This window comes from Vipera berus (assembly GCF_964194415.1).
Source record: "Vipera berus genome assembly, chromosome: 7".
NCBI lineage: Eukaryota > Metazoa > Chordata > Lepidosauria > Squamata > Viperidae > Vipera > Vipera berus.
Window position 1 is genome coordinate 7,562,527 of NC_138209.1, and position 14,704 is coordinate 7,577,230.

General features: G+C 42.4%; 1 protein-coding gene across 1 annotated transcript in view; it reads left to right on the plus strand.

Moving 5' to 3' along the window:
• Nucleotides 1-14,704, plus strand: part of NAAA (N-acylethanolamine acid amidase) — a 29,992-nt gene that overhangs the window by 3,122 nt on the left and 12,166 nt on the right. The window contains exons 2-7 of the mRNA XM_081333346.1: nt 230-394; nt 3,083-3,209; nt 5,325-5,415; nt 8,245-8,321; nt 9,046-9,218; nt 13,222-13,284. Of these exons, the coding sequence (XP_081189472.1) occupies nt 230-394; nt 3,083-3,209; nt 5,325-5,415; nt 8,245-8,321; nt 9,046-9,218; nt 13,222-13,284 (696 nt within the window). The remainder of the gene's footprint in view (nt 1-229; nt 395-3,082; nt 3,210-5,324; nt 5,416-8,244; nt 8,322-9,045; nt 9,219-13,221; nt 13,285-14,704) is intronic.

Consider the following 14,704-nt stretch of genomic DNA (forward strand, 5'->3'; position numbering starts at 1 on the left):
CTGAGATTCTCAATAGAGATCAGAGTTGGGAGGGACCTTGGAGGTCTTCTAGTCCAACCCCCTGCTCAAGCAGGAGACCCTATACCATTTCAGACAAATGGTTGTCCAATCTTTATTTAAAAACCTCCACAGCTTCTGGAGGCAAGCCATTTGACTGAATATAAAAGGAACGTAGAGGAAAACGTGTTAGCTGAGCAATGAATGATGCAGAGTCTCCTTTTTCTTCCAGTTCAGTGATCCCCAAATGGGTCCATGCCATTATTCGACCTATGGCAGAAGAAATAGAAAAATTCATCCCCCAGCCTTATTATGGAGAAATTCGGGGACTTTCCAAATACTTCGGGGTAAACGTTGGCGATGGGCTCCTGCTGAATCTGGCCTACGAATTCACCGCGTGAGTGTTGCAATGCATTGTGGGACTCAGGAGGTGGTGGTGGTGGGAATTCATCACGGCAAGGGCCTGTTGCAAAGATCAAGAAAAGGAAGAAGGCTATCTTTTCCTTAGCTTTCCCTAGCAAAATTTTGTAAGGAAAAAGATGGCCAGTGTCAGAATCCATTTATATCATATTCATAAATGTATGTTTAAAACATTATTCCATGGATTCTGCCATCTCCTGAAGAGAAGAGAATGGATGTGTATTGAACCGGCAATAGGCATTTCAAAGGAAAGGAGAAGCCTTTTGAACTGGGGAAACAAAAGGGGGGGCTAGCATCTGGCTTGTGTCACGGAAGAGAGCAATAAACATGAAGGGTCCTAAGTTCCTTTTTCCCACGAGAGGGATGATACGAGAAAAGGATGGGGGACTGACCAAATGGGGCTAAGGGGGGTTAAATCGGGAACTCTATATAAGGGGTTAGTTCGTGGAATAATATTAAGTCCTGTCTCGTATTCCTACAACCAAGCATGTCATAGTAAAGATTCTTTTTGGAATAGATTTGACTCCAAGAATTTTGTCTTCCTAAGACGTGGTTTGGGGTGGGTCCTGACAACCAGGCTAAGCTGCTGGCACAGAGAAAACGATCTCTGGTTGCTGTCGAGTTCTAAATAAGTTTTCTCCTTTCTCTAAACAAAATGTGAGGACATCAAGAATACATCGATGGGACAACGTCATCCGATGAGATCCAGGACTTTCTGCTGTCTGGAAACAGTGAAGATTGAGTCAGCCCTAAAAGTCTTTAAAAACTTGGGTTTTCCCACAAGCCTTTTGGGGCCCAAGCGGGTGGTAACCATCCGCTAAGATTATTAATTAATAATTAAGATTTGGATGTTTTATGTCCTTCTAAATGGAGATCGTTCTTTTTCTTTGTTATATCGTTTTAGCTTGTTTTCTGCCTTGCAGGTTTTCCAGCGTTCTAAATCCAGCAGTGTCCAGCCTGGGCAACTTTTAAGAGTGGTGGACTTCAACTCCCAGAATTCAGCACAGCTGGCTGAGGAATTCTGGGAGTTGAGGTCTATCAGTCTTAAAAGTTGCCAAGGTTGGTCATCCCTCATCTAATCAGTCCAGGGATGTATTTAAAATTAGCGTAACACAACAAGGTACAGATAGTCCTTGACTTACAACAGTTCGTTTAGTGACTGTTCTGAAGTTACGATGGCCCTGAAATCGTGACGATTTTTCACACTTATGACCCTTGCAGCATCCCCATAGTCACGTGATCAAAATTGTGCTTGGCAACTGAATCATACTTATGACGGTTGCAGTGTCCTGGGGTCACGTGATCCCCCTTTTGCAACCTTCTCATAAGCGAAGTTGATGAGGAAGCCAGATTCACTTAATATCTGTGTTATTAACGTGACAACTGCTGTGATTCACTTAACAACTGTGACAAGAAAAGTCATAAAATGGGGCAAAATTCACTTAACAAATTTTTCACTTAGCAGCAGAAATATTGGCCTCAATTGTGGCCATAAGTCGAGGACAACCTGTAGCCCAAACTAAAATATCGATGCCATATAAGCTAGGCCGCAGGGGTAGGCAATCTTGGCTCTTTTATGACTTGTGGACTTCAACTCCCAGAATTCCTGAGCCAGCCATGCTGAGAGGAAAAGGAGAGTTTCCAAGCTGAGCCATGCTGGCTCAGGAATTCTGGGAGTTGAAGTCCATGAGTCATAAAAGAGCCAAGGTTGCCTACTCCTGGCACTAGAGCTACTTTTATTGTAAGAATGATATTTATTTATTTGCCACTTATCTCACTGTGGGGCTACTCTAGGATCACATGACCCTGGGGACAATGCAACTGTCATAAGCCCATGCCAGTTGCATAGTGCTTCAATTTTGATCACATGACTGCGGGGATGCTGCAGCAGTCATAAGTGTGAAAGCTTGTCATAAGTCACTTTTTTCAGTGCTATTGTAACTTTGAATGGTCACTAAACAAGTGAATGACCTATATCACTCTAGAGTCTAGGATCTGATGGAAACATCAGACTGCTTATTTTGTTCACCATTGTAGGTTCAAATCCAGATAATTCTGGACTTTTGACCAGTCACTTAGCTACTATTTGAAGTTATGACAGAACCATCAAAAGCTTCTTATGAGCAGATTTCAAATTATGACATCTTCCCCCATCCCACGGTCACGTGTCCACATTTTGGGCGCTCAACAGTCAGCGCACATGTATGACCATTTGCAGTGCCCTGTGGTCATGTGATCTCAGTTTACATTTCCCCCCCAGAACCTGGTATTTATTCCTGGTTCCTGGGAAAAAAATGTTCCTTAGCAAATAATGGGTTTGCATAACTACAGTTGTGTTTGCTTAATGACCACCATAAAAAGGTTGTAAAATTGGATCGGTTCATGCGTTGATAGAATAAAATAAAAATAGAATAACAGAGTTGGGAGGGACCTTGGAGGTCTTCTAGTCCAACCCCGATTAGGCAGGAAACCCTAAATTCCCTAAAGATGGGTTCCAGCACGAGTCCAAAACCTTGGAAGACAAAATCTTTGGTCCCAGTAACTGACCCCAATTGGATCCTGCAACATTATCCCAGAACTTCCTTCATTTAAAAAGACACCCTGGGAAAAATGAATTTAGAAGTCCAGCCTTTTCTAATACAGTTGCTATTCTTTTTTTTCACAGCTTCTGCACCAGTATTGTTGCTCAAGACAAAAAAGGAAATATATACCACGGTCGGAATATGGATTTTGATTTTGGAGAGTATTTACGCAAAATTACAATTGATGTGGATTTTATCGAGAAAGGGCAGGTACAAAAAAAAAAGAGCCGGACAAGCATAAAAATTATTGGCAAGTAGCGTAGGAAACAGTTCCTGTTGAGATACAGGTAGTCCTTGATTTATGCCCACAATTGGGATGATAATTTCTGTGGCTAAGCGAAGCACTGAATTTTACAACCTTTCTGCCATGTCGTTAAGGGAAACATTGCAGTTGTTAAATGAATGATGTGGTTGTTAAATGAATCCAGCTTACCCCATTGACTTTGCTTGCCGGAAGCTAGCTGGATAGTTGCAGTTGGAGATCACATGACTTCAGGACAGTGCAACTGTTGTAAATACGTGCCAGTTGCCAAGTGCTTGAATTTTGATCACATGACTGTGAGGATGTTGTGATCGTCATAAGTGCGAGAACCAATTGTAAGTCCCTTTTTTTTAGGTCGTAGCTTCAAATGGTTGTTAAACGAATAGTTGTAAGTTGAGGACTGTCTGTACATGCAGTCAGTAGCCAAACCATAGTATGGTCAGTAAATCAATTGTACTGCAAACATTTGTTTTTCAGAATCTTTCTTTCCAACTTTTATAAACGTGACCCTCCATAAAGTTTGGTCATTAAAACTAAATACCCAATTGTTCTAAAAAACAATTTAATTAATGTGTTTCTTTTAAAAGGAAAGGGAGAAAGGAAAAAATGCATAGAAATTACAAAATTCAGATATTATATGGAAAAGATTGCAGAGTAAGAGAAAATTAGAAGAAAATACCAATTTCTGTACTGGAACAAATTTATCAACTTTTATATTGATATATCATTTTTATTTTATGTAAGTCATCAAAAATGTTCTTTTTAATTGTGGTTGGACAGAAATACATTAAATAACAAATGCATTACATATTTGACTTTGGATTATTAGAACAAATACGTACAAAGATTGTTTTGCTAAAGCGTTAAACAATTGTGCAACTCTATTTGCTGTAACCCAAAGCCATTTAACACGATGGCAGTTTCACAATTTTTACATTTAGCTTGCATGGTTAAGAATTGTAACGAGCAGCTACAATCATGTGACTTTCTACTCTTACACTACACCACAAAAAAGCTTACCACTTGCATTCGTAATATGAGTCATCTCTGCAGCTGTTGTCTATTGCAGTGAAATTTAAACAAGCTTATTTAACAGAGGGAAAGAATCAAGATCATGTGACATATTAATGCTGCTTCATAAAGCCTTAGCAAGGCCCCACTTAGCATCCAGTTTTAGTCACCATATTATGAAAAAGATGTAGAGACACTGGAGAGAGTGCAGAAAAAAAGCAACAAAGATGATTAGGCAACTGGAGGCTAAAACATCTGAAGGAATGTTTGGAGGAATTGTGTCCAGTTTAACGAAAAGAAGGACGAGGGGGGACATGATAGCAGTCTTCCAATATCTCAGGGGCTGCCCCAAAGAAGAGGGAGTCAAGCTATTCTCCAAAGCGCCTCAAGGCAGGACAAGAAGCAACGGATGGAAGCTAATCAAGGAGAGAAGCAACCTAGAATTAAGGAGAAACTTCCTGACCATTAGAAAAATTCATTGGTGGAACGGCTTGCCTTCAAAAATTGTGGGTGTTCCATCACTGGTGGGCCATTTGTCTGAAATGGTATAGGGTCTCCTGCTTGAGAGGGGGTTGGACTAGATGACCTCCAAGGTGCCTTCCAACTCTATTATTCTGTTCGTTTCCCTTCTGGGTTTGTGAGGCAAACTTTTTAAATAATACTTCCAGTGAACTTTGTTCCATTTCTGGATAATGTGGCAAGCAATGGAATGTAAAAGAGAGGAGAAAGATCGAGGAATATAAATAATAAAAAGGATACCAACTTTGCACTGAACTGGTTTGAGGAAGAACGGAGCAGGTGCAGAAATTATGCTTCCTTAAATTTGTTCCTCTTTTTTTTTTGCAGTACTAAACAAATTGTAATGACTTATAACCTTTTTCCTACACCCCCTAAAGCATTTTAACTCTTATTTTACACTTAAGTAAAGACAGGTTTTCATCAAATTAAAGGACTCCCCAATCTCCCTGGCCTGTTTACTATTTTGGAGAGGACTTAATATCGAAAGTAATGAGGAATAATTATAGCTTCTTCTGTCCTTTAATTATTTCCAGGTAAAATTCAGAGGCACTACGTTCTTCGGCTACGTCGGTTTATGGACGGGGCAAAGTCCACACAAGTTTTCCATCAGTGGGAATGAGCGAGGTAAGGCAAATTTTATTTTTACCCAGATAAGCTGATAATTTGCTGACTCAGCTTGCCTGGTTCTGAAGACAAAAGACCAGTGATGAAACATTTGTAAGGAATGTCTGTTAGATCGTTCTTCTAGAGAAGGCAGGTTGACAGTTTTGGGAGAAAATTTAAGAGATGCAGCACTGCTGAAAAATTCCAGAACAGATTAACTGAACAAGATTTGGGAGTAGAGAATAGAATATAGAATAACAGAGCTGGAAGGGACGCTGGAGGTCTTCAGGGGTAGGCAACCGTGGCTCTTTTATGACTTGTGGGTTTCAACTCCCAGAATTCCTGAGCCAGCATGGCTCAGTATGGAAACCTCTCTCTTTCCCCTCAGCATGGCTGGCTCAGGAATTCTGGGAGTTGAAGTCCACGAGTCATAAAGTGACCTAGGCCTAGGCCAGGGGTAGGCCACCTTGGCTCTTTTATGACTCGTGGACTTCAACTCCCAGAATTCCTGAGCCAGCATGGCTCAGTTTGGAAACCTCTCTCTGGCTGACTCTGCCCACTTGCCAGCAGTTCGATCCTGACTGGCTTGAGGTTGACTCAGCCTTCCATCCTTCCGAGGTCGGTAAAATGAGGACCCATATTGTTGGGGACAATACTGTACGCTGACTCTGTAAAAAAAAACAAAAAACCTAGAGAGGGCTGTAAAAGCACTATGAGGCGGTATATTAACCTTGTATTAACCTTGTGAACTCTAAAGCTTCCTCCTTCCATTAAGTATTTAAGATGGAGCGAGATTAATACTTATATGTTACTTACAGGTAAGGGTGTAGGTCTACACGCATGTTGCATATAGTGTGTTTAAACGGGTGTTACAGTATGTGTTGCATCCACTCTGAGAGCAAGCAACTAAATTTCATTTTCAATGTGTGCCACTGTGCCCGCAGTAAAAAATGACAATAGGTAAAGGTAAAGGTTCCCCCGCGCATGCGTGCTAGTCGTTTCCGACTCTAGGGGCCGGTGCTCATCTCCGTTTCAAAGCCGAAGAGCCAGCGCTTGTCCGAGGACGTCTCCGTGGTCATGTGGCTGGCATGACTAGACGCCAAAGGCGCACGGAACGCTGTTACCTTCCCACCGTAGTGGTCCCTATTTTTCTACTTGCATTTTTACGTGCTTTCGAACTGCTAGGTTGGCAGAAGCTGGGACGAGTAACAGGCGCTCACTCTGTTACGCGGCACTCGGGATTCGACCCGCCAAACTGCCGACCTTCTGATCGACAAGCTCAGCGTCCTAACCCACTGAGCCACCGCGTCCCTTAAAAAAAAAATGACAATAAAGGTTATCTAATTTAATCTGTAAATCTAAGCGCCCTTGCAAGATGAAGAGCGAAAATGGCGACCTTCCTCACTTAAATGACATCAGTCCCGTGGCCGCTGAGAAAGAGGAAATACAGTTTTCAACCTGAAGAACTTTGCTTAATCCTAAACTGATCTAAATTGAGGTTCTGCAGGGTTCTGCATATTGTAACTCTACCTGGCAGTCCTCTACTTATGACCCCGGTCTCTTAGCCAATGTTGTGTTTTCTATACCGGCTTACCGATTTTATCACTGCCCTTTGTTATTCCACAAACTCTTGCAGCTTCATTATTTACTTATTTGTTTACTATTATTTTCAATGGCACATTTCACTTCACTGTCCAGCAAAGGTAGTCCTCGACTTACAACCATTTGTTTAGCGATCATTCGGAGATTTGAGAGCCCTGAAAAAGTGACTTATTACCATTTCACACACTTAGCAATCATCGCAGCCTCCCCAAGGTCACGTGATCAAAATTTGGGTGCTCGGCAAGTGACTTGCATTTATGACACTTGGAGCATCCCGGAGCCGTGAGATTGCCAACTTGGGGCGGTGGAAGCAAGCTGGATTTGCTTAAAAACCACAAAATTCAGCTAGCGACTGTAGTGATTAGTTTAACAACCATGCAAAAAAGGTCACAATATTGGGCACGACTCACTCTACAGCCATGTTGTTTAGCAGTGGAAATTCTGGTCACGTGGTTGTAAGTTGTGGATACCTGTAGCTTTGGCTTTAACGTAGTGGATCAAACCTGCATACATACCTTTGATTTTAGGATCGTTTTTATGTGGGAGCTTCATCACTGGAAGCTTTCAAGAAGAGACTGGACAGCCGTCAGTCAGAAATGGTGTAGGGTCTCCTGCTTGGGCGAGGGGTTGGACTAGATGACCTACAAGGTCCCTTCCAACTCTGTTATTCTGTTATGTTCTGTTCTATTATGTTATGTTCTGTTCTATTACCCTAGTCTACTCTACTCTACTCTACTCTACTCTACTCTACTCTACTCTACTCTACTCTACTCTACTCTACTCTACTCTACTCTACTCTATCTATTCTATTCTATTCTATTCTATTCTATTCTATTCTATTCTATTCTATTCTATTCTATTCTATTCTAATTTCCATTCCATATTTTCTATTCTATTCTATTCTATTCTATTCTATTCTATTCTATTCTATTCTATTCTATTCTATTCTATTCTATTCTATTCTATTCTATTCTATTCTATTCTATTCTATTGTCCTGTCCTATCCTATCCTATCCTATCCTATCCTATCCTATCCTATCCTATCCTATCCTATCCTATCCTATCCTATCCTATACTATACTATACTATACTATACTATACTATACTATACTATACTATACTATACTATACTATACTATACTATACTATACTATATTATACTATACTATACTATCCTCTGTTCTGTTCTATTTTTGATAATAACTGGTTTTCCTAAGGCATTTTTCATTTTTATATTCTATTTTACAGATGTTGGCTACTGGTGGGAGAATGCCATAGCAGCCTTTTTGGCTCGATACAGTCCGGCCAGCTGGCTTATCAGAACCGTGAGTAACTTTTTTTTTTAATATTGAGGTAGTCCTTGACATACAACCACAGTTGAGCCCAACATTTCTGTTGCTAAGTGAGACATTTGTTAAGTGAGTTTTGCCCCCTTTTGCAACCTTTCTTCTGTTGTTAAGTGAATCACTGCACTTGTTAAATTGGTGAGATGGTCGTTAAGCGAATCTGGCTTCCCTCGTTGACTTTGTTCATCGGGAGGTCGCAAAAGAGGATCATGCGACCCAAGGACACTGCAATCATCATACGTATGAATCAATTGACAAACATCTGGATTTTGACCACATGACTACGAGGAGGCTGCGACCGTTTTAAGTGTGAAAAACGGTCGTAGGTCCCCTTTTTCTGTGCCGTTGGAACATTGAACGGTCACTCAATGAACTGTTGTAAGTCGAGGACTATGTGTAAATTTTACAAACGTTGAAAGGAAACCCTTAAATCCTATCCCAGGGGTAGGCAACCTTGGCTCTTTTATGACTCGTGGACTTCAACTCCCAGAATTCCTGAGCCAGCCATGCTGAGGGGAAAGGGAGAGGTTTCCAAGCTGAGCCAAGCTGGCTCAGGAATTCTGGGAGTTGAAGTCCACGAGTCATAAAAGAGCCAAGGTTGCCTAGCATGTATTTTGTGCTGTTTTCACAATGAAGCTCCGCAGTCAGGCTAACAGAGGTTTATCCAAACTTGGCATTAATTCATGAAAATGTTTTTTTGTAGGTTCTAAGTAAAGCAGAAGACTTTGAAACAGCTACTCTGATGCTCTCCAAGACACCCATTATAGCCGATGTTTATTATATCATTGGAGGCATAGCACCCAGACAAGGAATAATAATTACAAGAAAAAGAAAAGGCCCGGTGGATATTTGGCCCCTGGATCCTTTAAATGGGGCGTAAGTTGCATAGGATCTGAGTTTTATAAGGCAAATGGCAAGCAACTGACCAATCTGTTAGGATGATGGGAGCAACAAATTGTTGTTGCAAGCTGCCTGAATAGTCCCATGGCGAGATAGGCAGCAAATAAATTTAACGAATAAGTAAATGCTTTTCTTTTTTTTTTTTTTTTTTATTGAAAAGTTTTAAAATACAATTTTCCTTTGAAAAACCCCCCTTCCCCCTCCCTCCTCCCCTCCCTACCTCCCCCCCTCCCCCTCTCCCTCCTCCCTCCCCTGCCTCCCACCCCTCTACTTCCCCTCCTCCCCCCCTCCCCCCCCCCCCGACTTCCCAGAGCAAAATACAAGGTATATATCTAAAAAGCAATCATAAACAATCATATACTAACAATTATAAACTCTAAAATCCATCACTCTCTAGCTTATATAGAGTAAACCAATCCTTAACAATACTAAATATGTATAAAGAACTAAAATAAAAGAAAACTAGCATCATTCCCATCTATGTTCTTCCACAATTCACTATTACCTAGACATATTCTCACTTACACATCACAAGCACCAATCCCTATTAACCTCTCTAGCCAAAATAGGCTATAATAGATAGTTCTTACACAAATTAACCCGCATTAACCCACAAAATTTTCTTCCTCTTCCTCTGTAGTAAATTGTCCATTAATTCCAAATTGAACATTCTGTTACCATAGATATCATCCCAAAACTCTTAAAAACACAGCTACCACTTGACTATAAGTATATTGTGGAAGTTCCATAGATTTCTACTGGTCTTATTTTTTAATCTTTTTTGAGCGTTTTAAGGCAGCACGCGTCACCCTCTGTTCTCTAGGATCATCCAAAAGAGTTGCAGCTTGATCTCCTCCTGTACCCTTCTCGTCTATCTGTCCATCTTCATCCTCTTGATGTTCTCCTTCTCCAGATCCCTCTGCAGCTTCCAGAAGTGTTGATGGGGTTGCTTTTAAAACATTGTTGTAAAAATCATGCGCTTGCTTCACAGTACCCAAACAGTACCTTTTGCCATCATACATGAAGCTCAACCCAGCTGGGATCTCCCATCTGAACCTTATATCTCTTTGCTTGAGCTCTTGCACAAGAAATATAAAGTCCTTCCTTCTCTTTAAAATCTTTGGAGGAATTTCTTTTAGAACCAAAACTTCTTGACCAGCAATCACAACTTTAGTATCATAGGCAGCTTGTATAACTTCATCTCTAATTTCCCTTTTTACAAAATAAACCACCACATCTCTAGGCAACTTTCTCTGCTTAGCAATCCAGGAATTCACACGAAACACTTTGTCCATGCCTTGTTTTATTTCAGATGCTGGATGGTTCAATACCCCCTCAAAAGCCTCAGAAACCAGCTGCTTTAAATCTTCCTTAATATTCTCTTTTAGGCCTCTAATTCTAACAGCAAACTGCATCTGGTAAAATTGAGCCAAACTCTGTTCGCTATCCATTTTGTCTTTTAAATCTTCAATTTCCAATACTTTTGCTTCTAATATAGCATTCTTTTGAGTCAAGTCTTCCACTTGATCATCCAGCACCTCCACACATTTAGCTACTTTATGCACTGAGGACAAAATGTCTACCTTCATCTCTCTAAGTTTCTGCTCCATCCTTTCTTCCATTCTCTGCTCCAATTTCTCCAATTTCTCCTCCATCTGTGCAAATTTAACACCCATTGACTCCAAAATTAACTGGGTATGTTTTTCAAGATCCTTCGATGTCAATACATCAGGAGAATGCAACGCCTGCAGTAATGATTGTTGTTGCACCGGAGAATTTCCAGCACTCCGAAAAGTTCTAGGGGGAGGTTTAGCCGCCATCTTTTACTTACAATTGTGACGCACTTTCACTTTAAGTTTTAAGCATAGTCCATCAAGCTTGAGAGTAAAATAAAATAATCCTCTTCATCTCTTCACCTTTTCCTCTTGTACCGCTCTGCCTGCTCCTTTAAATCATAGTCCTTTCTTCAGGCAGGGATGGTTCGCAGACGCCTGGCTCTGCTCCAGGAAATTCGGAGCAGAGACGACGGCCAGCTGGGAGCAACCCAGGCTTCGGGGGAGTTCGATCCTTCAGCCGCCCAAGCTCGAAGCTCAGGCGGCCTCGGAGAACTCTACCCCTACCTGGGGCCTCACCCCCTCCTCTTCTCCCGAGGAGGGGGCTTCAATTTCGCCCGAACAGCTGATCGGCGCTGTTTCGGGCGAAAAAACAAACAGCTGAGCCGCGGGCAGCCAGGGGAGGCTGTCTTCGGCGCCGCGCCGCCAGCGGAAGTCAGTAAATGCTTTTCTTTGTGTGTGTGTGTGGGGGGGGGTATGGTGGCTCAGTGGCTAAAGACACTGAGCTTCATACCCCTGGTTCAAGCCCCTGCACAGTGGGGTGAGTTCCCGTTCCTTGCTCCTGCCCACCTAGCAGTTTGAAAGCATTCAGATGCGAGTAGATAAATGAGTACCCCTTTGGTGGGAAGGTAACAGCGTTGTGTGTGCCTCTCGTGTATAGCTGTGCTGGCCACATGACCACGGAAGCATCTTCGAACAATGCTGGCTCTCTCAGCTAAGAAACAGATGCGCTCCGTCCCCTAGAGTTGGACATGAAACTAAGTTTACCTTTAAATGCTCTTTCAGGGCTTTTAACTGGGATTTGTAGCAAAAGAACATGGACTGGTTTTGTGTGTTGCCTACTAAGTGCAAACCAAATACTGAATAGCTAGAAAGAGGGGGGAATGGTGAATTCTAGTCCCTCCTTAGGTGTGAAAGCCGCCTGGTTGACGTTGGGCCAATCAGCAGGAGACGGTGAGTTCTAGTCCTGCCTTAGGCGTGAAGGCCACCTGAGTGACTTTGAACCAATCACCAGGAACCTGAGAGTTCTAGTCCCGCCTCAGGCATAAAAGCCACCTGGGAGACTTTGGGCCAATTACCAGGAGCCTGTGAGTTCTAGTTCCGCCTTAGGTGTGCAAGTCAACTGGGTGTCTGGAACCAGTGATTCTCTCTCAGCTCAATAACCTCACAGGGTTGTTGTTATGGGAAAATAGCTACAAATATTCTCTCCTATTGGTACGATTGTTGAAACCTGGAATTAAAAGTTTCCATAAGCAAAAAGTCTGGAAGGAATCTCTGGAGGGTATTACAGCCATTCCTCGGCTTACGATCACCATGGAGCCCAAAATTTCAGATGCTAAACAAGACATTCTAGTTCTAGTCCTGCCATAGGCGTGAAAGCCACCTGAGTAACTTTGGGCCAATCACCAGGAGATGGTGAGTTCTAATCCCACTTTAGGCATGAAAGCCATGTGGGTGACTTTGGGCCAATCACCAGGAGACTGTGAGATCTAGTCCCATTTTAGGCATGAAACAGCTGTCATTCTCTTTCAGCCTAAACCAGGGGTAGGCAACCTTGGCTCTCTTATGACGTGTGAACTTGTGGACTTGAACTCCCAGAATTCCTGAGCCAGCCATGCTGAGGGGAAAGGGAGAGGTTTCCAAGATGAGCCATGCTGGCTCAGGAATTCTGGGAGTTGAAGTCCACGAGTCATAAAAGAGCCAAGGTTGCCTACCCCTGGCCTAGGCCTAGGCCCTTTTATGACTCGTGGACTTCAACTCCCAGAATTCCTGAGCCAGCCATGCTGAGAGAAAAGGGAGAGGTTTCCAAGATGAGCCATGCTGGCTCAGGAATTCTGGGAGTTGAAGTCCACGAGTCATAAAAAAGCCAAGGTTGCCTACCCCTGGCCTAGACCTAGGCTGCTTTATGACTCGTGAACTTCAGGAATTCTGGGAGTTGAAGTCCACGAGTCATAAAAGAGCCAAGGTTGCTTACCCCTGGCCTAACCCATCACATATGGCAGTTGTTGTGGGGACAATAGAAGGGAGGTGTGTTAGATATAAACTCTGCCTTGAGTTATTTGTAAAAATAATAAAGGTGGAATACAAATAAATAAATAAACGTTATAATATGTCTGCTTTTAAGTATATTTTCTGTTTTTTGGAAGGTGGTACCGAGTGGAGACCAATTATGACCACTGGACAAAACCACCGCCTTTTGATGATCGAAGGTAATGTATGTTTTTCTGGAAGGATACCCACATCAAGATATGAGCCAGCTGGGTGCAGCAGCAGCAGCCATAAAAGCTAATACAATCCTGGGTTGTATAAACAGAGGCATAGAATCAAGATCATGAAAAGTATTAGTACCGATTTATAAAAACCTAGTGAAACCACGCCTGGAATACTGCAGCCAATTTTGTGTCGCCATATCACAAAAAAGATGTTGAGAGCTTGCAAAAAAATTCAGAGAAGAACAACTAAGATGATCAAAAGCCTGGAGACTAAAAGGTATGAAGAACAGTTGCAGGACTTGGGTTTCGCTAGTCTAAAAAGAAGAAATAGGGGTGACATGATAGCAGTCAAAACTGACTCAAAGGTAGACACGTACGCACACCTGCAAAAGTATAATGAGCTATAGGACATTTTAAAACGTACGTCTGACTCTGAAGGTTCACCCATCAGTTGTTTGGCCCAGACTGAGGGGTTTTAATTTAATTTAATTTAATTGGGTTTTAGTTTAACTTCAGGGTTGTTGTTGTTAGCTGCGAAGTCGTGTCCGACCCATCGCGACCCTATGGACAACATTCCTCCAGGCCTTCCTGTCCTCTACCATCTTCTGGAGTCCATTTAAGCTCACGCCTACTGCTTCAGTGACTCCATCCAGCCACCTCATTCTCTGTCGTCCCCTTCTTCTATTGCCCTCGATCTTTCCCAGCATTAGGCTCTTCTCCAGTGAGTCCTTCCTTCTCATTAGGTGGCCAAAGTACTTGAGTTTTAGCTTCAGGATCTGGCCTTCTAAAGAGCAGTCAGGATTGATCTCCTCTAGGACTGACCGGTTTGATCGCCTTGCGGTCCAAGGGACTCGCAGGAGTCTTCTCCAGCACCACAGTTCAAAGGCCTCAATTCTTTGGCGCTCAGCCTTTCTTATGGTCCAACTTTCACTGCCATACGTTGCAACTGGGAAGACCATAGCCTTGACTATACGCACTTTTGTTGACAGGGTGATGTCTCTGCTTTTTAGTGTGCTGTCTAGATTTGCCATGGCTTTCCTCCCCAGGAGCAAGCGTCTTTTAATTTCTTGGCTACAGTCCCCATCTGCAGTGATCTTGGAGCCCAGGAAAATAAAATCTGTCACTACCTCCATTTCTTCCCCATCTATTTGCCAGGAATTGAGAGGGCCAGATGCCATGATCTTGGTTTTCTTAATGTTAAGTTTCAACCCAAGTTTTGCACTCTCCTTCTTCACCTGCAACAAGAGGCTCTTTAGTTCTTCTTCACTTTCTGCCATTAGAGTGGTATCATCTGCGTATCTTAGGTTGTTGATATTTCTTCCGGCAATCTTAATTCCAACTTTTGATTCATCTAGCCCTGCCTTTCTCATGATGTGCTCTGCATATAAGTTAAATAGGCAGGGCGACAGTATACAGC